The 25,064-nt window shown below is 39.6% G+C and overlaps 1 protein-coding gene across 1 annotated transcript in view; it reads right to left on the bottom strand.

Moving 5' to 3' along the window:
* Positions 1-16,943: 16,943 nt before the first annotated feature.
* CCDC18 (coiled-coil domain containing 18) overlaps positions 16,944-25,064 on the bottom strand; it is a 111,181-nt gene continuing 103,060 nt past the window's right edge. The window contains exon 30 of the mRNA XM_045199515.2: positions 16,944-17,087. Coding sequence (XP_045055450.2) covers positions 17,073-17,087 — 15 coding nt within the window. The 3' untranslated portion in view covers positions 16,944-17,072. The remainder of the gene's footprint in view (positions 17,088-25,064) is intronic.

The following is a 25,064-nucleotide window of genomic DNA, read 5'->3' as shown; positions in this document are numbered from 1 at the left end:
ACAAACCACTTCTGACACGTTCGATCAGCCACAGCACCTTCTCCATATACTGCGCAAATCTTTGTGTGTCAGTTGCATTTTTACCTTTCTTGAAATAATAAAGCATAATATGCCAAAAATGTCACTTATTTTCTTCCACCTTGAATATTAAAATGACTACACAAAAATCACCAGTTTTGCTAAGTTATTTTTAATGCACACTGATATGACAGCTGTCACAATACAATCTAACAAAATTGTTTTGAATGAAGTGAAAGGCAACTAAGCACTACTAGAGCCGTATGGAGAAAACCAAATGAACTTTTTGGCCAACCTAATATTTTATAAAACAGGAAAAAAGGGATGAAATCCCTTCCATAGAAGCATTTATGCTTTTACATCAGAATAAGCCTGCTCAAATGGAATGTAAAATTATAGTACAGCAAATAGCCTGTTAGGCCAGTTCTGCCAGAGTCACCAGAGAGTGAAGATGATTCATTCTTAGTCCGGTGAAAGGTCCCTGCTGCTGCCCCTGCTCCACCACCATGGTGGGGATGAAGCTGTAGCTCCTCCCCACAACCTCCAGCCAGAGAGGGTCTCTACCGGCCCGGGGAATGGCCTCCCCCTCAGACCCAAAGGGGTACTAGATCTGGTCAGGAGTTTGCTCCAATCCAGACAGGGCAGCTCCCATTAAGACAATGCCAATACGAGGATTTGATGTCAATGGACAACCAGCAGGGATGATCTGGAGGTACACTCCCTTTATGGCTTCTGACCTTTTTAATTGGATGAATATTATGCCTGTCTATAGGGAGGATACAAGACAGACAGAAAGCCTTCACCTCCCATAACTCTAACTGGATAGACATCCAACATTTGTTTCACACCTTCCTCATGGCTGAGGAAGGAGGGGTTGTCTTAGATAAGGCCAGAGAAGAGGTTAATTGCCTTCACAATAAGACACTCCACCCCCGAACCTAGTACAGGCAGAGGCCTCAATTGCCATCCCCACTCCCAATCCACAATGGAATGTCTATAGTGGGGATCTGGCCAAACTTGAGCATTACCAAGAATGTATCCTAGTGTGATTAAGGAAGGGAGTGCACAAATAGAGCAGTTTCTGGCCAGCTAAAGCCACCACAGATGAGAATTCTTCAGAATTCTTAAAATGGATCTTTGATTCCTCTCACCAATATACTGAGAATCTGAAGGTTGTGAACATGACCTTCATTGCACAAAACGCTCCTGACATTCAGAAAAAGCTTCAGAAGGTTGAGGGTGCCTTTGGAATGCCCATGTCACAGCTAGTAGAATTTGCTTTTAAGGTCTTCAATAGCAGAGACCAGGCCTCAGAAGAGCGGAAACAAAGGAAAATGAGGCAACAGGCTGGCCTGCAGGCTGCTGTGCTGCCCTCTGGAGGGCCTAAAAGGACAACAAGCAGGCTAAGTCCCCTGGGGAACAAGGGATCAGCATCTGACACACCGAAGGTAGGCTCCGGACAGCACTCTATTGGGAAAGAGACTGTCCAAACCTGAATCAGGGACAAGATGGCAACAGGCAAAGGGCCTCACAGATGTCCCAACTCTCCGAGAATGACCACGAGTGACAGGGCCCAGCGGCTCCGTTCAACCCAGGTGACTCCTTCCTCATCACTCGCATGAAACCCCAGGTCATTCTAACAGCAGGAAAGAAATTAATTGACTTTTTCATCAACACTGGAACTACATGTTCTGTACTAAATACTAGACTGACTAAGCTCTCTGAAAAAATGCTTGTGACTGGAGGGTCGGGAATTACTCAGTTGTTCCTCCAGCCATTAGACTGCCAAGTGGGGAAAACTAACCTTAAGCATAGCTTCTTTGGCAGGGAGAGCGGATGGTACAGCATTTAAGGTGAATTATATAACAAAGATAAGTTAACAGCCGTGACTTCCTGAAGGAAAGAAAGCTGCTGCCCAGGGTGAATTGTGTAAGTAAGAATGTGCAGTGACCCCTGACATGGAGGGGAAGGGAGGGATACCCACCCCTATGCCATGAGTCATTTGGAACTCTTGCCCTGACTAAAGATGGTAGCCGAAAGAGGGTCGAATACAGTGGGGAACTGACAAAAATGTCGGACACTAACACACCATAGGAAGGGCGGGATATGAGGTCACATAGGAAGTTCTGGGCCAAGCATTTAAATTAGGGCAGGCTGAAGGTCAGAAGGGAGAGGAGAGCCACGAGGTCTGTCTACCTGGTGAAGACAGGGACCTGCCTAGCTACCCAGACTCACGGGAGTTGCTTGGAGCTGAATCCTGGCTAGGAATGCTGAGCTGCAGACTTCTGTCTCTCTGAAGGACGTATGGAGAAGTCACTCTTGGTATGGGACTTTAAAGCTTGGTGTAAGCTCTCTCTCCCTCTGGGATTTTGGCATTTGGATGATCTGGGCTTCTGGCCCTGCTCCCCGCATGGATGGGAGCCCTTGTGGGACCAGGAGATGCAGGGCCCACCAGGACATTTAAGCGCTCTCTCCCTCTGGGTTTTTGGCACTTGAATGTTCTGGGCTTCTGGCCCCCTTCCCCACAGAGGATGGGAGCCCACTCTAGGGAGGAGGCTCCCACGCTCAGATCATGTAAAACGGCACATGGTTTCCTGAACCAGTACATGGCGGCAGAGAGCAGCACACCCCAGATCCTGAAGGGGAGAGCTGCTGCAAGAGGATGGCGACTCTGAAACCCACAAGTGCACAATCCAGAGAGGATGGAGACCTGTTTGCATGGTCAGCTTAAGGAGAGATAAGGAAATGGGGAACTTCTGGGTGTGATTTTGGCTTGTAGCCTTTTGGGGAGCAAGGGAAGTTCCAGGTCTCCTGGGAGAGGAGTGCTCTGAACAGTAGTGCTCTCAGCCCCCCTCTCAAGTTGGAGCCCTGTTAATAAAAACCTGGTTTCCTCAACACAAATCGCTGGGTCATGTAGAATGAAGGCGCCAAGTGGCCCAGCCCTGGTTTGCTTAGTTACAGAATGACAAATCTCTCTGTCTCTCTGTCTCTCTGTCTCTCTCTCTCTCACACACACACACACACACACACAGAACTGCTGGACTCTTCTTCCTCAGGGGTTCAAAAACTCCCCTACCCCGTTTTGAGAGAGTTTAGCCAAAGATTTAGGGAAACTTCTGCTGGGTATTGGGGCACTGATCCAATACATTGATGACATTCTCACCACCAGGCTCAGCAAAGAGGTTTCTGACAAAAATGCCATTGTAACTTAAAACTTCCTGGATGAACAGGGACATAAAGTCTCCCAAAAGAAAGCCAAAATATCCAAATCCTCTGTGAAATATTTGGGATCTGAATTATCTCAAGAACAAACAAACTAGGCCCCAGAAGGAAGAGAAACCTCAGCTAAGGTGGAAATGCCCACCGTCTGCTGACAGCTAAGGGGATTCCTAGGAATTCCTAGGAATTCCCCATTCCTAGGAATGGCTGGCTTTTGTGGAATCTAGATTCCAAACTTTGGTTTCATTGAAAAACCAAAGTATGAGCAACTGAAAGGAACAGTTCAAGAACCTTTGATTTGGACTGGGGAATGGCAAAAGACCTTCTAAACTATGAAGGAAAAGTTATTGATGGACCCAGCCCTAGGCCTCCTGGACTTAACAAAGCCATTTGACTTGTTTGTACACGAAGGACAAGGAATGGGACTAGGGATTTTGACCTGAAATCTATTAAATATTAAAAGGACAGTGTCCTACTTCTCAAAACAGCTGGACATGGTAGCTCAGGGTTGGCCAGTTTGAGGACCACAGCTGCTCCCTCTACAGAAGGCTGAGAAGTTCATCCTGGGACCGCCCACCACAGTACATACTCCATCCACACTATGTGCTGCCCTTACCACAACAAACGGGAGGATACTGGCTGACCTCTGGTCAACTGGGAAAATACCTGGCAACCCTTTTAGACAATCCTAATGTCACTCTCAGGACTCCATCTCTACTCTAAACCCAGCCACACCACTTCCACACTGCGCCACAGGAACCCAAACATGACTCTATTCAAATAATTGAACAAGGGCCTTCTAGCCAACCAGCCCTAAATGACTTGTGCTAAAGAATGCTGATCTCGAGATGTTCATTGATGGAAGCAGCTTCATGGACACAGGAAACCAGGAAGCAGGATACGTATAGTGTCTCTCCAGGAAACCTTGGAAGCTAAGGTTTTCTGTCCAGAAGGCTGAACTATTGGCCCTGACCCAATAGGTAACAGGGAAAGGTGAGAAAGTCAGTATCTTATATGGGTTCCAAATACGCATTTATGGTAGTACATGCCCATGGAGCTATTTGGAAAGAAAGGACATTTAACATTAGGAGGAAAAGAAATGCTCAGGAGATACTAGGTTTCCTAAAAGCAGTTATGGAACCTACGGAGGTTGCCATCATCCACTGCCCAGGTCATCGGAAGACCAATGGCTTAATCTCCCAGGGAAATAATAAAGCAGATCAAGTTGCCAAGCTGGTGGCCCAAATTAAAATCCCAGTGTCCTTGGTAGCAGCCCTTATTCCTGACATTGACTTAAAGGTTGTCCAGCCTGAGTATTCCTCGGAAGACTCAGAAAGAGCAAAAGAATGGGGGTATTCTACTCACCAGAAAGATAGATTGATTAGTCATAAATGGATCATTCTGATCTCAAAACCCCTGATGGAGGAAATAGTCAGCTTCGACCCACCAGGGCACCCTTTATGGATGGGATGTGACACTCCAATGGATGCAGAACTGTATTACTAGGCCAGACACACAAAGAACTGTTCAAAAGATAATTAAGAAATGAGGTCTCTGTGCCAGAAATAATCCTAAAACAGGACCTCACCCAGAGACAGAAGGGTCCAGAGCCAAGGATTAGGTCCTGGAGAAGGTTGGCAAGTTGATCTCACTGTGAGGACCAAAACAACTGGAAGTTATTGATACCTGCCAGTCTTTGTGGATACTTTTACAGGATGGTTGGAAGCATTTTCCTGCAGATCAGAGAAGACTTAAGCAGTAGTAAATGCCTTATTAAAAGAAATGACTCCCAGGCTTGGACTGCCCTCCTCTGTTCAGACTGACACAGGGAGAGAGTGCCTTGATTGCCAAGGAGACCCAGGAAGTTTCCCAACTCTCAGGAACACAAAGAAAACTTCACACTTCCTAGAGGCCACAATCTACTGGGAAAAATGGAGGAGATAACCACACTTTAAAGAAAACCATTGCTAAACTTTGCCAAGAGACTAACCTGAAATGGGATAAGGTATTGCCTATTACCTTATCCAAAGAAGGATTTAATTGAGTAATATGAAATACTATAGGGGAGGCCCTTCCTATGTCTTAGAAAAAAATCTTAGGACCACGAAAACCTCAAAATTAAATAGACATGATTATGTGTAATCCTTGGAAGTGAATTTAACTGCTATTCATAAATTTGTTTCTAGTAGGATGAAGTACCCCACAGATGTCCTGTTACACCATTCCAATCCCAGAGACTGGCTACTTTTAAAATCCTGCAAAATTAAACATCCTGATCGTCATCTTAACTCTACCTTATCAGATTTTATTAACCACTCCTTCTTCTGCTAAACTAGGAGTCAAACCCTGGATTCAGCACTCTCCAGTTAAGCCTGCGCCACACTTGCCATCTCCCACCTGAGCGGCGAAACCATAGAAACCGCTGTTCAAGTGCCCCATTATTTGTGTGAGCCCATCTCAGACTGTAAGATACTCCAGAAAAAAGACATCTGAAAACCCAAACTAGACATTGCCAAAACGAAGAACACCTTTTGATTGAGATCCAAGATAACTGTTTGTTTCCTAATCTCTAATTTTCTCATTTCAATTTCTACCTGTTACGGGTTACACTGTCCTGTCCTGGGCTGCCACCAACATGGAAATACACAACCAGTCAGACTGCTGAGTCTGTAGACTGCTGCCTACGTCTAGTACAGATGCCTTGGATTATACATCCATTCAACATCTTGACCTGGGAATGATGGGTAGGGACAAGTCACCAAAGTTAAGTTGGGGCTCCTCTTCCCCACCCCACATCCAGGAAAACCAGTTCAGTGGCATTAAGTACGTTCACATTGTTGTGCAACGATCATCACTATTCATCTCCAGAACTTTTTCATTATCCCAAACTGAAACCCTATACCTACTAAACAATACATTTCCATTCCCCTCTTTTCCCAGCCCATGGTAGCCAGCATTCTACTTTCTGCTTCCACAAAGTTACCTAGACTAGGTAGTCATATTAGTAGAATCACAGAATATTTGTACTTTTGCATCTGGCTTATTTCATTTAGCATAGTAATTTCTAGGTTCATCCAAGATAAGCATAAATCAGAATTTCCTTCCTTATTGAGGCTGAGTAACATTCCATTGTAGCTATACACAATATTTTATTTCTTGATTCATCTATCAATGGACATTTTGCTTCCATCTTGTGGCAATTGTGAATAATGCTGTTATGATCATTGTGTTCAAGTATCTGTTTAAGTCCTTGCTTTCAATTCTTTTGGATATATGCTCAGAAGTATAATTGCTGGATAGTATGGTAATTCAAGTTCTAATATGTTAAAAAACTGTCATACTATTTTCCATAGCAGCTAAAACATTTTCCATTCCTATCAGTAATGCACAAGGGTTCCAATTGCTTTCATCCTAACACTTGTAATTTTCTGCTTATTGTTTGTTTGTTTGTTTGAAGTAAGAGCTATCTTAATGGATGTGAATTGGTATCTCATTGTGGTATTGATTTGCAATCCTCTAATGATTAGTGAGCATCTCTTCATGTGCTTATTGGCCATCACTATATCTTCTTTGCAGAAATATCTATTCAAGTTTTTTGCCCATTTTTAATTGAATTTTGACCAACTCAGAAATGAAGGTTACACTATGTGAAATAAAGAAAAATTTACAAGGAATCAACAGTGGAGTGAATGAAGCCAAGAATCAAATCAATGATTTGGAATATGAAGAAGAAAAGCTATTCAATTAGAATAGCAAGAAGAAAAAAGAATTAAAAAACAAACAAACAAACAAGGATTGGCTAAGGAGTCTCTGGGCTCCTTAGGAGCCTTCAAATATACCAACATTGAAATCATAGGGGTGCCAGAAGGAGAAGAGAAAGAGCAAGAAATTGAAAACTTATTTGAAAAAAAAAATAGTGAAAGAAAACTTCCCTAATTTGGTAAATAGTGAAAGAAAACTTCCCTAATTTGGTGAAGGAAGCACAGAGAGTCCCAAACAAGATGGACACAAAGAGGAACACACCGAGAAATGTTAACAATTAAAATGCCCAAGATTAAAGATAAAGAGAGAATTTTAAAAGCAGCAAGAGAAAAGCAGATAGTTACCTACAGGGGAGTTCCCATAAGACTGTCAGCTGATTTCTCAAAAGAAACTTTGCAGGCAAGAAGGGACTGGCAAGAAGTATTCCAAGTCATGAAAGGCAAGGGCCTACAACCTAGATTACTCTATCCAGCAAAGCTATCATTTAGAATGAAAGGGCAGATAAAGTGCTTCCCAGACAAGGTAAAGCTAAAGGAGCTCATCATCACCAAGTCCTTATTATATACAATAATAAAGGGACTTATTTAAGAAGAAGAAGATCAAAACTATGAATATTAAAATGGCAATAATTTCTCAACTATCAACAATTGAATCTAAAAAAAAACAAATTAAGGAAACAAGCAGAACTGGAATGGAAACACAGATATGGAGATCATTTGGAGGGTTATCAGTTGGGAGGACGACAGGGGCATATGGGGGAAAAGGTGCAGGGATTAAGAAGTACAAATTGGTAGGTACAGAACTGACAGGGGGATATTAAGAACAGGATAGGAAATGGAGTAGTCAAAGAAGATATATGCATGACCCATGGACATGAACTAAGCAAGGGCACTGCTGGAGGGAATGGGGATTACCAAGTGGAGGGGAGTAAAGGGGGCAAAATTGGGACAACTGTAATAGCATAATCAATAAAATATTTTGTAAAAGAATGTGCTTGAACTTAAATGACCATCAACTTAAAAAAAACTGGTATAAAGCACAGCTTGGTATCCATGAAGCACATGGTAACCACTCCAAGAATATCTCTCCTAGAGTCTCCAAGACTCTAGGAGAGATATTCAAGAAATAAAGAGAAAGGAATCCAAACACAATACTACAGAAAGTCATCAACACAGAACAGAGCAACAGAATAGGAAACAGAAAAGAACTATAAAAACAATCAGAAAACAATTAATAAATGGCAGTAAATACATACTTACAATCACTTTAAATGTAAATGAATTAAATGTTCCAGTCAAAAAACAAATGGATAAAGATGATGTGGTACATATATACAATAGAATATTATTTGGCCATAAAAAAAGAAATCTTATCATGTGCGCCATGGGTCAACTTAGAGAATATTATGCTAAGTGAAATAAGTCGGACAGAGAAAAACAAATACCAGTGGTTTCACATATGTGTAGAAACAAAATAAGTGAACAAACAAAACAGAAACACACTCAGAGACGAAGAACAAACTGGTGGTTGCCAGTTGGGGAAAAGTACAAATTGGCAGTTACAAAATAGTCATGGGGATATAAAAGAGAAAGACTAAAAAATTTCAAAAAGCAACCTGCTTCTGATCCTTTCTGCTTGATGAGAATTGAAAGAGTACTTTTTTAGATCAAGTGCATATCAAGTGCCAGGCTATACTGATGTATTCAAGTTAAGATACTACATCCAGTATAGCAGCTATTTGGTTAACTTCAGTCAAAAATCATTCTCTACAATCCATTTGGAATCCCACAAGTGAAGTCAATAATAACACAGGACACCATTTAAGCTGTTCATTTTGGCAATAATCTCTACAGCTCCACCTTGCAGTACTGTTTCTGACTTATGAATTCAATTGGCTGGGACACGGGACAGGTACAGCAGCTTCTGTTTGAACTTTCTTATCATGATGGTTGTTAGCCAACTGCTACAAGTATATACACCCCAATTATGTACACAGGAGCCAGAGAAATGACCACCAGGTGGATCTGTGGATCCTTGGACATGATGTGGCCCCATTTATCACTGGCCTTCATGAGCCTGTACTTAACTGAGGGACTAGTGATGGCATTTTGGGTCTCTGGTAATAATGGCAGTGCATATCCTGTATCCCACAGCCCTAGGAATCTCTGACTCCAAGTTTATATATATATTTTTAAAGTTGGGATCCAGTCTCAGAGCATTCTACTATTATGGTTTCATAATTCTGACAACTTTTCATGTCTCTCAAGTTATACTGTGTTGTGGAATGACTGCTTATGAAATCATGCCAGGCTTTTCTCCACGTGTGTGTGTATGTGTGTAAATTTTTTTCTGGTAAAATTGAAAGCACATTTCTGACCAGGCCCAACAAGCATGGATGTTACTAATTTCAAGCTAACATGCTCATGTCTTCCATCATTTTCACAACCATTAATTGTCAATTAGAATAAAATCCAAAGTAGCAGTTCTCTACATTTTTACATCATTAGCCTAGCAGTCATTCTGCTTTTTAATCAATTGCTCAGTTTTTAGCAGAATATAATGTCCAGAGGCTGTCTGGAGAGTTGAAATCATCCATTGCTACTGTACTATGCCTCTTTGCCAATTTCCTGGTCGGTGTTAAGAGAGCACTATCCCCAAAAAAGAAAAAAAGAAACAGAAAAAAAAACCTTCCAGCCAAGATGCCAAGATGAAGGCGCAGGTAGACACACTGTGCCTCCTTGAACAACCAGAAGAAGGACAACAACAAATTTAAAAACAAAAAATAACCAGAACAGCCAGAAAATCAAACTGTATGAAAGTCTGACAAACAAGGAGTTAAAGAAACATTCATCCAGAGCAGTAGGAGGGGTGGAGATGGCAGCCGGGTGGAGAGGACCCAGACTTGAGGCAGGGCAGCAGCTGGAGGATAGGGTGGGTGAGGCAGCAGCTGGTGGACTGGGCATCTCACATTCGCATGCGGATAAATGGGGAGGGACAAATGAGGAGTGAGACAGACCATGTAACCCAGGGTTCCAGCATGGAGAAATAAAGCCTCAAAATCTCTGACCATAAAAACCAGTAGGGGTTGTGGCGGCGGGAGAAAATCCCAGTCTCACAGGAGAGTTCATCGGAGAGACCCACAGGGTCCTAGAACGTATACAAACCCACCTACCTACCTGGGAACCAGAGGGCCCAATTTGCTTGTGGGTAGCAGGGAAGTGACTGAAAGCTTACCATGAGCTGAGCAAGCAGCACTGTTCCCTCTTGGATCCCTCCCCCACATACAGCCCCACAACTGGGTTGCCCCGTCCTTGCATTTACCTGAGGCTCCGCCCCTTACAATGTAATAGGTGTGCCGAGACAAAAAAGTACAGCCCAAATGAAAGAACAGATCAAAACTCAAAAAACAGAACTAAGTGATGAAGAGAGAGCCAACTTATCAGATGCAGAGTTCAAAACACTGGTAGTCAGGATGCTCACAGAAATGGTTCAGTATGGTTGCAAAATAGAGGAGTAAGTGAAGGCTATAAAAAGTGAAATAAAGGAAAATGTACAAGGAACCAACAGTGAAGGGAAGGAAAGTGGGATTCAAATCAACGATTTGGACCAGAAGGAAGAAATAAACATTCTAACTGCAACAGAATGAAGATACCAGAATTCAAAAAAAAAAAGAGGAGAGACTTAGGAACCTCTGGGACAACTTTAAATGTTCCAACATCCGAATCATAGGGGTGGCAGAAGGAGAAGAGAAAGAGCAAGAAATTGAACAGTTATTTGAAAAAATAATGAAGGAGAACTTCCCCAATCTGGCAAAGGAAACAGACTTCCAGGAAGTCCAGGAAGCTCAGAGAGTCCCAAAGAAGTTGGACCCAAGGAAGCATACACAAAGGCACATCATAATTACATTAGCCAAGATTAAAGAGGAGAGAATCTTTTTTTTTATTCTTTTTTTCATATATTTATTGATTATGCTATTACAGTTGTCCCATTCCCCCCCCCACTCCACTCCATCCTGCCCACCCCCTCCCTCCCACATTCCCCCCTATAGTTCATGTCCATGGGTCATACTTGTAAGTTCTTTGGCTTCTACATTTCCTACACTATTTTTACCCTCCCCCTGTCTATTTTCCACCTATCATCTATGCTACTTATTCTCTGTACCTTCCCCCCCACCCCCTCCCCTATTGACAACCCTCCATGTGATCTAAGAGGAGAGAATCTTAAAAGCAGCAAGAGAAAAGGAGGAAGTTACCTACAAAGGAGTACCCATAAGACTATCAGCTGATTTCTCAGAAGAAACATTGCAGGCAAGATGGGGCTGGAAAAAAGTATTCAAAGTCAGGAAAGGCAAGGACCTACATCCAAGATGACTCTTTCCAGCAAAGCTATCATTTAGAATGGAAGGGCAGATAAAGTGCTTCCCAGACAAGGTAAAGCTAAAGGAGCTCATCATCACCAAGTCCTTATTACAGAAAATGTTAAAGGGACTTATCTACGAAAAAGATGATCAAAAATATGAACAGTAAAATGACAACAATTTCACAGCTATCAACAACTGAATCTAAAAAACAAAAATAAAAACTAAGCAAACAACTAGAACAGGAACAGAATCACAGAAATAGAGACCACATGAAGGGTTATCAGCGGGGAGGGGGAGGAATGGAGGAAAAGGTACAGGGAATAAAAAGCATAGTTGGTAGTTACAAAATAGACAGAGGGAGGTTAAGAATAGCATAGGAAATGGAGAATCCAAAGAACTTGTATGTATGACCCATGGACATGAACTAAAGTGGGGAAATGCTGGTGGCAGGGCGGTGTAGGGGCATAAAGGGGAGGGAAAAAATGGGACAACTCTAATAGCATAATCAATAAAATATATTTTAAAAAATCAAAAAAAAAAGAAAAGAATTGCCCACAAGTAGTTGGGGTGACCTATAGCATCTCCTACAGTTAAATCATTTATCTATTCTTTAATCCTCACTGAAGTGTATGCTATCACAGTTCCTCTCTCAGGTTTCATTCAGTAGTATAACTTCTTAAGCTACTTTATTCTTGTACAACTATTCCTGAACAAGGTATTCAATAAGCATCCACTGCTGTATTTCATAAATGAATCATATTCCACCAAGCCTCAGTGAAACTTCTTAATACTGTTCTCTGAAAAAGTAGTTCAAAAATTTCCTTAGAAGTTTAGCTGTAAGTAGCAAAACTAGGACCCCAGAGCCCGAGGCTCTTAGAATGTCTTCTACCCAACTTCTGTCTTTCCTCCAGTCCCACATGTCTGCTTAGCACAAGAAAGCCAGATATTTATTGAATACCATGGTTCTTTCAGTAGGCTCATCACCATTCTGTTTGCTTAAGAAACTTTTATTAAGCTGCTAAGTAAACTTCAAGCCTTCATAGAGGTAATGGTGTACTTTATAAAACATAGTTAAATGAAATTTTGATATTTTCATTACCGTATTTATATTTTTCACTTTGATTAAATATCTCCCTTAATAGCTGTAGTTTGTCTTCTTTCAGGCTGGGCTTAGCTTCTTTTAGACTTGGTCTTATGGGCCCACGTTGGTTTTTATTACTTGGTTAAATAACCAGAGCTGCTGGTAACAGGGCTTGAAATTATTATCCCAACTCTTTCTAATGACAGCTCGGCCTAGTTTCCATTGTACTACTTTCACAATTTGTCAGTACTCCCTCCCCCTTTAAATTATACTTTGCTTTTGTTCTATGATTGATTTGATTGATTGATTGATTTGCTAATCCTGTAAGTACAAATGTATCTGGAGTCTCCAAGGTCTTAAAAATCTATTCTTCCCATGAAAGATGAACAGATTTAAGAACAATGCCCTCTCCTTTGCCAATAAAAAGTTGTTTTATTCATTCTGAGTACGGTTACAGTGTGTTCACTCTGCCTATTAGTGTACACTTAAAAAAAACTTTACGTGTACATCAAGCTGTAGGGCTGTATCTTCAGACAGCAGGCAGGCCCCTCAGGAGTCATGTCATTACCTCATAAAGCTACTGTGGCCAATGATTTGCTGCTCAGCTTTGTAGGTAACAAAGGCATGAATCATTCAGAAAAACTTATTCATGGCAATCATTCACAAAAGACTGATATTTACTCAAATGTTAAGTTATAAACAAAAGTGTACTAGATGGTTATACTAGCCCATTATCACATTCTCATTTTACTAATAAAAAGTTGTGTGGGAAAAACATGTATAATTACAAGATTACATAGTAACCGTGGAATCAGAATAAAGTGGAATTAATACTGTAAACAAAATAATACGGTCTCATCTGTCATGCATTCATGACCAGTAGGATATTTCTTTCAGACTAAAGTGACACCTGACAGCCAAGGTGGATATATAGGATAAACTATTCCTGAGCTATTCTGGGATATGCATGAGAAAGATAACTACCCCCAAATGGGACTTGTTGCAGGCACATCTGAACTGAGTGCAGATTAGGTTTGTGAATTTAAGGGCAGGGCATTATAGGAACTCTCTTCCAATGGCTGCCATTCTGGCTTTGAAGCAGGTGAAGTCACCTGCTAAGTGCATCTGTGTGTGGGTGTCATCACAGACTTCGGAGAAGTAGCCAAGATTTGACCCAGGTAGAAATAAAGTTGAATTCCAAGAAGGACTTTTAGGTAATGGTATAGAATCACAAATGGTTACATTAGGATTAGGTTATACTACTTTACAAAGAGATCCTCAAAATTCAGTGGCTGAAAAAGACAAAAGATTATTTCGCTCTCATGTAATAGTCCAAGGAGAATGCTCTAGGTCACTTAGGCACCCAGGTTCCTTCTACGCTGTTTTTCTGCCATCCCCTTAAGGTGCTTCCCCATCTGCATGGCTGAAGTTGGGGTGCAGGCAATTCCAGCTCTAGGGAAAGGGAAAGACCTTAGAGGAGCATGTATGTAGTATTTTATGTCCAAGCCTGAAGTTGTATATATCACTTCTGCTTGTATTTTTCTGGTGAGAACTTAATCACCGGAGAGACCAGGAAACACAAGTGCCTGGCCACGGGCCCAGTTAAAACTCTGTAATTCTATAAAAAGGAGAAAACTGATTTTGGTGAAAAATTAGTAATCTTCACCACAGCATAGTTGTATTTTTTCTGTAATGATATATAACAACTTAAACATAGGGAGAAAATGGACATTTAATGAGTTCAGTACAGTTTTTCCCTGAAACTAAAGGAGTAAAAATTTTAAGATAATGGCAAAAAAAAAAAAAAAAAGTGATTTGAAGTGACAGACCTGCACAACATCTAGGCTGAATAAGAAAAAAAAACAGTATTTACTGATCATCTACTGTGTGCCAGTGCCAGGTAGTATTCTAATGTTCTAAGTGCACTGACTTGTTTAATACTCATACTAACTGTTTTAGGTAGGTAACATTATTCTATTTTTATAATTGAGGAAACAAAGGCAGAGAGATTAGGTAACTTGCCCAAAATGACACAGTGAATCGGTGGCAAAGCCAGGCTCTGAACTGATCCAGAAGTAATCTGGTTCCAGGGCCCACATTCTTGACTCAGTCATTATACTGCCTCCACGACAGCAGTTATTGTCTGCTGAGCCCTTATTCCATTCAGGTCGTGTACTCCTATTTCATACACATCACCTAACTTTATCCTCACCATACATTTCTGAGACAGCTACGGTTAAGGAGACTGAAGTTCAGTTATTCAGTAAGTAGCACAAGGGCACATTCTTATAAAAGTGGAGAAACCAAGATCAAACCCAGATCTGTGTAAGCTCAAAGTCCATTTCTTATTTTTAAATATATAAATTTTTACTACTGACCCAGATTTTTGAATAGTGAAATTCAGCTATTGTAAGTATATAATTCAGTAAGTTATTACAAATGTAAATACCTGTATAGTAAACAACTTAAGATAGAACATTTCTATTATCACAGAAAGTTTGCTCCTGTTCTTTTCCATTCAATTCTCCACTCACAAGAGACAACCACTGTTCTGATTTGTATTATCATATTTTGGTTATATGTCTGTTCTTAAAATTCATATAAATGGAATCACACAGTATTAACTTTTATGTATAGCTTTTTTCATTTAGTGTATTTTTGAGATTTATCCATGTTCTTGTATATAACAGTTTATTTCTTTTTATGGTATATAAATATATGAATGTATCAAGTTGCTTATTCATCCTTTTACTGGTGGACATTTGATTTTTTTAGTTTGGGGCTATAAATGAAAAAAAAATAATATGAACATTAGTGTAAAGTCTTTTGGTACACATATATTTTAATTTCTTTTGGCTAAATATACAGGAGTGGTATTGCTGGATCATACAGTAAATGTATGTACAATATTTAAAGGAACTGCCAAAAAATTTTTCCAAAGTGATTCCAGATGCTCTGCATAATTTGGTGTTGTCAGTCATTTTAATATTAGCTATTCCAAAGGGTATCCCATGCTGCTTTTTAATTTTCCTGGTGACTAAAAATGTTCAACACTTTTAAATGAGCACATAACCAATCACATATACTATTCTGTTAAGTCTCTGTTTAAGTCTTTTACCTATTTTTAAGTTGAGATGTTTTCTTTTAACTTTTTATTTCCAGTGAGTTAACTTTTCTGTCCTATGTATTTATAGCTCTTGCTGTGTGGTGTGTCTCTCATTTTCTTAATGATGAGTTTTGGGAGGAGTTTTAAATTTTGTTCAAGTCTAGATTATTAACTTCTTTTATATTAGTGCTTTCTGGGCCATAAGAAATCTCTACCTACTTCAAGGTCATAAAGTGATTCTCCTATATTTCTTCTAGAATCTTTATAGTTTTAGCTTTCTGTTTTTTAATTTTGTTCGTTAGTTTATTTTGTTCATTAGAGTCCACATATAAGTGAAATCATATGGTATTTGTCTTTCCCTGACTTGCTTATTTCACTTAGCATAATACTATGCAGGTCCTTCCATATTGTCACAAAAGGTAAGACTTCATTCTTTTTTATGGCCAAATAGTATTTCACTGTGTATATGTACCACAGCTTTTTTATCCACTCATCTACTGATGGACACTTGGGCTGCTTCCAAATCTTGGCTCTTGTAAATAACACTGCAGGGAACATGGGGGTGCACACATTGTTTTCAATCAGTGTTCTGGGTTTCTTCAGATACATTCCTGGAAGTGGAATCACTGGGTCAACATATTAACGGCTTTAATGATTAACTATTACTGTAGAAAAGATTAACTGAGTATTATTTTTTAAAGATCATTTATATTCACTTATGAATTAAATGTGGTTTAAAGACAGCAAGTCTAAACTTTTGAGAAATCTGTAAATTCAAATGTTTAAACTTCATCTCAATTTTGCTGCATTATTTTTATTCTACCTTAAGCTAAACATATGTAAATGGAGTCACTAACTCAAAGTCCCTGTCTTGATGCTTACAACAAATCAATTTCTTTGCAGCACACAATTGTTTACACAATTTCACCAGTAAAACAGGAATAATGATAGTAGCTACTTCACATGATTTTTATGTGGATTAAATGAGTTAACAAATATAAAGTATCTAGAATAGTGCTTGATAAATGGTAAACACTTAACAGAAGCCTTGCCATTATTAGTACAATTATGAACCTGTGGCAGAATGACTTCTAAATTCAAGGTTTATTTTAAAAATAAAGCATTACTAGAAATATAAACATAGTATGGTAGTCTGATTAAAAATATAAATGACTCAATGTACTTACGCATTTTAACCATAATTTTTATATAAAAAAACAAAGATAAGGAAAGCAGAAAATTTAAACCAAAAATAATGAAAAACATGAAATAATTTTCAGAAAAAGTGTAAATAAGCTTTAAAAGAAAGAAACTTGTCTTTAAAATAGGGGGTGGGTAGGGCAGGGGAGAGTAATGACGGAAAAATGGCGACAAGAGTAATGGAACAACAATAAAAATACTGAAATATAAAATTTATTCAAAAGCAGTAAAATAACAGCATCTACAAAATATTAGCTACATCTATGAAGAAAACATAGCACAGTACCATAAATCCCATTTTTCGTCACATCAACATCTTCTTTTAATTATAAATTTTCTCCCTGGAATAATGCAAAATAGTAAGTTAATACTTAAAATATTCTTACATTGATTTAGCATTAAAAGTCTACTGTAGCAAATCAGGAGTGTAATTTAAGGCAAGGGTGGGGAATTCTAAATTAACTGAAATATATGATTCGGAAAAAGTGAATAATGGGCCACATGAATGTAAAAAGCAAATAATTCTGGTTGGGGGTAAGGCAGGAGTGCAAGGTTAAATTGATTTTAAAAACAAAAAGGGGACATAATAAACATAAGATATTTAGCTACTGGCATCACCTAGTTCAAATGAGGGCACAAGAAAGATAGATGGAAGACTACACGAAAAAAAGTCAATGGAAAAGAAAGAAGAAAAATAGAGCCGGAAAGGAAAAAGATGAGAAAAAAATGTTTGCACAAAGAAGAAGCACCACATAAAGAAGGAGAAAAATACAGGGAAAATGCTCAGAAGACTCTAAAAATGCAGGTCAAATACTCTTGTCATACCTTGGACCTTGGGCCAAAAACCTGAAAATGCCATCACATCTCTAAATATTTATTACTTGCACTCCTGCTTCATCTTGGGTTTTTTTTCCATCTTTTTTTCCCCTATCGCTGATTTTTCCAATTCTTAGTTTTCATTTTATTGCATGGTATACAGACCATATTTTGTAAATTAATTTTCCTTTTTAGAAATAAGATGAATGTAAATACTACTTCTCACAAACACTCTAATAAACTATGAATTTGCTAATCAATCAGTATTCACAACCCTTCCACTGCTCTAATCCAGTGAGTTTCAACCAGCGTGTTGCGGCAGGCACAGTGGTGTGCTGTGAGAAGTTTTAAAACATGCAATACCTGACTATTTAGTCAGGGGCACTGACCTCTTTTCCCTTATTGTCAAATTAAAAAATGACAATAGCCAACACAACAATAGCCATTCATTGTGAATGAACGGAAATGACATCTATTTTTTTGTCAGGCTGACAAAAAATAATTATATATTTTTTGGTGTGCTGCAGAATTTTAGTAATTAGTTTATGTGTGCTATGAGATGAGAAAGGTTGAAAAACACTGCTCTAATCTAAAACTTGAAGCCTGTGAATGTCTTGAAATAGTTCAAAATTGTGTGTGTGTAATATTTGGTAAGTTCTGAAGCTTTTTCAGATTCTGAAAGCAGAATACAGCTGTGTTAGAGGCTTTATTGTGAATGAAGTTGCCAACATAGTTAACCGTTAGGAAATTTAGTATTTGAGCTGCAACCCCACAAAGTAACACTTATTAAGCACTTTTCACACACCAATTCCTATGTTCTGTACCAGTGGATTTTTAAGACTGCGCTCTCTGAAGCAGGACTCGATTAGGTCCAATTGATGCCCTAAGCACAGCTCAACAATGGCCCCTGGGCCTTCCATTTCCTACAATAATGAGTTTAAGGGTCCTTTACACAAGTCAGCTGATGAGTTAAGTGCTATCTACATTCAGCCAGCTGGTTTTACTCTCTACAGAAGTGAAACTCATATGATGAGTCAGAAACAAATGTGAAGACACCTCAAACCAAACTTTTAACCTTTACATTCACAATACCGAAAAAAAAGAATTTTTAACAGAGCAAATTAAATTGGAACATGACAGGTAAATATAACTACAAACTATTCTACTCTAGTTAAATGTGGCGGTGAAAGAGTTAAAGGCAGGATAGCTAGGGCAAAAAAACTCGGTGGTGCTCCACTTCCCTTGGGGCCCTAAGCTTGTGCTTATTTTCCTGAAAGATAATCCAGGGCTGCTCTGGAGTCTGCATAAGCAGCCATGAAACAGGGTGAGCAAGTAACCGGATACAGATCAGACACAACCCTCCCTCAATCAAATAAATTACCTTTGCATCTGATTGACATATTTGGATTTCTTTATAACATTTCATTTAAACAACAGTTTCCTGGACTTAAAAGAGTTTAAAAATTCTTCTTGTGAATCAGAGACCAATGCAATGCTATACTTTAGTAGTGGGTGAATGAGCTGAGGACCAGAATTAGACTGTATCCAACCTGCAGCCTACAGGCCAGATGCAGCACAGGAAGTCTATGAATGAGGCCCAACACAAAATTGTAAATTAACTTAAAACATTATGCAATTTTTTTGTGATTATGTGTCACAATGTATTTAATGTGTAGCTCAAGACAACTCTTCTTCTTCCACTGTGACCGACAGACGCCAAAAGGTTGGACACCCCTGCTGTAGGATCATGGTTTTACAACCCAATTTAAGATATCTCATGTGAAATTTTACAGAGCAATACACATTTACTAATGCAATGTACGTGTAAATGACCATAAATGGTAAAACCATAGCAAGTCAAAGTTTCAATAATAGCAATCTTCACTCTGAATTTTCTCACCTTCCATTAAAATAAAACCCAACAGTGGCCCTGGCCAGGTGGCTCAGTCGGTTGGAGCATCACCCTGCACACCAAAAGGTTCTATCCCAGTCAGGGCACATAAAGGAGGCAACCACTGGATGTTTCTTTCTCACATCGATATTTTTCTCTCTCCCCCTTCCTCTCTCTCTAAAAAAATCAACAGGCATATCCTCCATGAGGATTTAAAGGAAAGAAAAAAAAAAAAGAGTGAAACTAGAAAAGAAAAAAAGGAGGCCATACAGAAAAAGCAATGAGATGTCTTTGTTACCTTTCCTTTAAGATCAAGGTATAATATACAAGTAATGACCCCCAGAGAATTAAATAAAACCCAGAGATAAGCACTGTCATGCATAAGTCCCGGCATGGCTCTCAAAGGAGCAATAAATTGAGTTCTGAGCAACCCAATGAGCAAGTCCCTTTTATCCAAGACAAAATTAAGTCAACACAGGTAATGCGTTTGAGGCTCATGAACTATGAGAGTCCCATGTGAGCTTAAAGTTGAGTACTGACCATGGGTAATACAAATTTAAAACTTAGTAGAGTATCACTAGCAATAAAACCGTATGTGTATAGAATTTAACTTTGGCTGCATTTTCTTAAGAACTGGCTACAGTATTTGCATATTTGAATTCGGCACTGAGCTTCTGTGATAACAAAATAGGAAAAATAGCTTGAAATATTCAAATCATCTCTCTATTCCAATGGCCTATATGATGAGAAATCATTCTATTAGTTGCATAGTAACTTTTTAAGTCATACTTTCTTAATCTCTAATTGGCTAAGCAGTTGCAAGACCAAGCTATTTAATTAGACAATACTGAAGAAAATACAAATGCAATGACATAAATAGCGTATCAACAGTGGTTAAGGACAGAGACTCGGCTTTCTCATCTATATAATGGGCATAATAACAGTACCCATGACAACAGAAGAACTATTTGGTACTATTAGGATAATAGTACATATCGCAGGGTTGTTGATAAACATTAAATGAGTTAATTTTTTAGAGCATTTACAATAGTGCCCAGCATATCATAAATGCCATGTATTATAATGATCACAATCTGTCACTGTGCTTATCAATTTTATCCTATATCCAGTAAATTAAGTTCTATTTAACCAAAAATAGACTCTTGCACACCAATGACTCTAAGGGCCATTGATATAGCAGAAGTCTTAAAGGGAGCAGTACTCTTCCCTAGGGAACATTCTGCAAATTTGTAAGAGTACTTTTTGGTTGTCACTATGATGGGGAGAAAGAGACATCCTGTTGCTGGCATATAACAGACAGGGATAAAAAGATGTCAAATGTTGTACATTCTTCAGGACCATTCCATAAAACAAAACGACCTGTCAGGCAATCTTACTAGACTTCCCTAGCCCATTTATATTTTCCCACTCTTCAAGATAACTATTTCATCTATCTTCTCTGTTCTTAAACCTCCAAAACCTCACCCTGCCATAGATGATAACATTTCTTATTTCATTAAGAAAATAAAAGCAATCAATAAAGAAATTCTTCCCCTCCCACCAAATCTTCCTCTTCCTGTGTTTCTGGACCCATATAGTCTACCTTCTTTCCCACTGCAGTGGACTGGCCTTTTATTCAAGGCCAATTGTGCTTCTCTATTGGATCATTTCTACTTCAGCCTACCTTAATGATTTTATTCCTTCCACTCTCTGTCTTGAATTATCAGTTTCCCATCTACTGATCATTTCCACTAATATGTTAAATGCTGGTTTATCTCTTACCCTAAAAAAATAAAACAAAAAACTCCCCCTTGACAACATATCCCCCATCTCTCTGCTTTACTCTATACCAACAGAGTTGGTTATTCTTGGTATTTCCATTTCTTCTCCCATTCTCTGCTGATCACACTCTACTTAGGCTTTTATTCCCACTATTATTCTGAAGTCATTCCTATAAAGACATCAACAGCTGTCAAAGTACCAAATAAGACATCCATTATGAGTCTTCACTTTATTTAGCAATATTTGATACTGCTGATCTCACCTCCCTTCTTAAAGCACATACTTTCTTCACTTGGCTTATGGGATATTATATTCTCCTAATTTTTCTCCTTTACTTTACTCCTTTACTTTTACCACTTTACTTCTCAGTTAACTTTATTGGATCCTCAGCTTCTTGAATACTAAAAGCAATTCAGCTTTATAAATTAGGCTTGGTTTTTGGACTTCTTTTTCTACCTCTACTAATTCCCTTGATTTAATACAGCATTATGGCTTTAACTACCATTTATATGCTGATGCTATATAAACTTAAAACGTCAAAATAAAACCAGGTAACATCAGAAGAATGGTGGTGTGAGAGATTCCCCTGGTCTCTCCCCTTGAAGTTACAAGTTCAACAGCTATAATTCACCAAAGGATTCCCTACTTAACACACAAACATGGCTGAGAGATAGATCTGCACATTAAAACACCTGAAAATGGGTGCCACAGATGCAACCCAGAGCTCACTGTGGGTTGCAGGAGAGGTTGCCACCTGCACCTCCTGCAACCCCAAGGAGCAGAGGGATACAGTGAGCATTCCTGCCTGAGTGGGTGGTATGAGTAGCAGCTGAACCCAGTGACCAGACTGGAGACCAAGCGTAGAGATACAGCCATAATTGTCTGGTGGCCACTGAGAGGCAAAAAAAACAAAGCCATGGAGCTTGGTCACATTCCCTCAGAGTGAGCAGCAGGCCCCAGAAGAAGCTGTAGCTGTGAGTGTCAAGCTGCAGAGCACATTACCTGCAGCCCCGAGAACTGGACAGAAGCATTTTTCTCTAAGTGGCATGCACACGCTGCGGCTAATACCAGTGACGGGTGGAGAGACAGAGGTGAGTTGCTGAGGTCTGGAGGTTGCTATTACTGGGAAGAGAACAAAGCTACAAATGCAGCAACTGGCTTCTCCCAGCTCACCTCCCCGCTCCCAACTCACCTCCCCCCCACCCCCCACCCATCAAGGCTGAGTGCAGTGAAGGCACCAGGGACACCTGGCATTATAACACTGCCAGCAGCATCTGGTAGCAGCAGATAGCACTGTGATTTCATGAGCTCAGAACCCCATCATCAACCACATTCCCTCACGAGGGTGGTGCCATGAGATGAACACCACACAGTCACAGAGGAGACCTCTCCAGGAAATACAGGGCATTTTCCACTGCCCCTACAGCGATCCAAGAAGACAGAGCAGTGTAAGAGAATCTAAAAAACTTGTGCTTCAGGGCCATGTACTAGAAAACAAGAAGGACTTCTTATCAACCTACTAAATATAAAAGTGCCACTTTTTTTTTTTAAAGCATATTTTATTCCCACAGATGCCTAGACAGAGAAGGAATCCATCAAATACCATGAATAACCAAGGTAACAAGGTAGCTCAGAAAGAAAAATATTTAAATGAACAAAAGGAATACTTTACCAAAGAGATTGAAACTTTAAAAAGGAACCAAATAGAAATTCTGGAGCTGAAGAACTCAAAAAAGAGATTAATAATGAACTAGTGAGCTTAGGAAATACAGAGCTGACCAGAGAGAGGAAAGAATTAGTAATACTGAAGATAGAAATCTAGAAATGACAGATAGAAGAGAGAGATGAGACAGAAAAAAAATGAAAGAACTCTGTGAGAAGTGACTCCATCAGAAATAGCAATATAAGAATAATGGGTATACCAGAAGGAGAAGAGAGAGAGAAGGGCACAGAGAACAAATAGTTGACGAGAACTTCCCAAGCCAATGGAAAGAGCTGGAGCCTCAAATCCAGGAAGCAAATAGAACACCTAATCATCTCAATCCAAAATGGCCTTCTCCAAGGCACATTATCTCAAAACTGTCAAAAATTAAAGACTGTGAAAGAATTCTCAAGGCAGCCAGGGAAAAAAGGACAGTAACCTAGACTTCTGGCCAAGATGGAAGCATAGACAGATGCACTGTGCCTCCTTGCACAACCAAAGGGAGGACAACAACAAATTTAAAAACAAAAACCAACCAGAACTGACAGAAAATCAAACTGTACAGAAGTTCGACAACCAAGGAGTTAAAGAAAAAACATTCATCCAGACCTGTAGGAGGGACGGAGACATGCAGCCGGGTGGAGAGGACTCATGGCAAGGAAGTGGCCAGAGGACCTGGGTGGGCAAGGTGGGGGCTGACAAGAGTGGGCAGTCCCACACTGATGTGCAGATAAACCCGGAGAAACAACTGGGGAGCGAGACAGAATGCGCAACCCAGGGTTCCAGTTCAGGGAAATACAGCCTCAAAACCTTTGAATGAAAAAACCTGTGAGGGTTGAGGAGGCAGGAGAAACTCCCAGTCTCACAGGAGAGTTCGTTGGAGAGAATTACAGTGTCCTAGAACATATACAAACCCACCCACTCGGGAATCACCACCAGAAAGGCCCAATTTGATTATGGGTAGCAGGGTTAGTGACTGAAAGCCAGCAGAGAGCAGAGCAGGCAGTACTGTTCCCTCTTGGACCCCATCCCCACATACAGCATCAGAGTGCAACGACGTGGGTTGCACCGCCCTGGTGAACACCTAAGGCTATGCCCCTTACTACAGAACAGGTGCCCTGAGGCAAAAAAAAAAAAAAAAAAAAAAAAGGCCCAAATGAAAGAACAGATCAAAACTCCAGAAAAGATACAACTAAGTGATGAAGAGACAGCCTATCAGATGCACAGTTCAAAACACTGGTAATAGGGAAGCTCACAGAATTGGTTGAACATGGTTGCAAATTAGAGGGAAAAAATGAAGGCTATGAAAAGGGAAATAAAGGAAAATTTACAGGGCACCAACAGTGACAGGAAGGAAACCAGGACTCAAATCAATGGTTTGGAGCAAAAGGAAGAAAGAAACATTCACTCAGAACAGAATCAAGAAACAAGAATTCAAAAAAAAAAAAAAAAAGAAACAAGAATTCAAAAAAAGGAGGAGAGGCTTAGGAACCTCCAGGATAAGTTTAAACGTTCCAACATCCGAATCATAGGGGTGCCAGAAGGAGAAGAGGAAGAGCAAGAAATCGAAAACTTATTTGAACAAATAGTGAAGGAGAACTTCCCTAATCTGGCAAAGGAAATAGACTTCCAGGAAGTCCAGGACGCTCAGAGAGTCCCAAAGAAGTTGGACCCAAGGAAGCACACACCAAGACACATCATCATTAAGTTATCCAAGATTAAATATAAAGAGAGAATCCTAAAGGCAGCACGAGGAAAGGAGAGAATTACCTACAAAGGAGTTCCCATTAGACTATCAGCTGATTTCTCAAAAGAAACCTTGAAGGAAAGAAGGGGCTGGAAAGAAGTATTCACAGTCATGAAAGGCAAGGACCTACATCCAAGGTTACTCTATCCAGAAAAGCTTTCATTTAAAATGGAAGGGCAGATAAAGTGCTTCCCAGATAAGGTCAAGTTAAAGGAGTTCATCATCACCAAGCCCTTATTATATGAAATGTTAAAGAGACTTATCTAAGAAAAAGATCAAAACTATGAACAGTAAAATGACAACAAACTCACAATTATCAACAAACGAACCTAAAGGAAAAGAAAAACAATGAAAACAAAAATTAAGCAAACAACCAGAAC

This window comes from Desmodus rotundus, chromosome 3 (genome assembly GCF_022682495.2).
Source record: "Desmodus rotundus isolate HL8 chromosome 3, HLdesRot8A.1, whole genome shotgun sequence".
Classification (NCBI taxonomy): Eukaryota; Metazoa; Chordata; class Mammalia; order Chiroptera; family Phyllostomidae; genus Desmodus; species Desmodus rotundus.
This window is presented reverse-complemented; position numbering and strand designations above follow the sequence as displayed.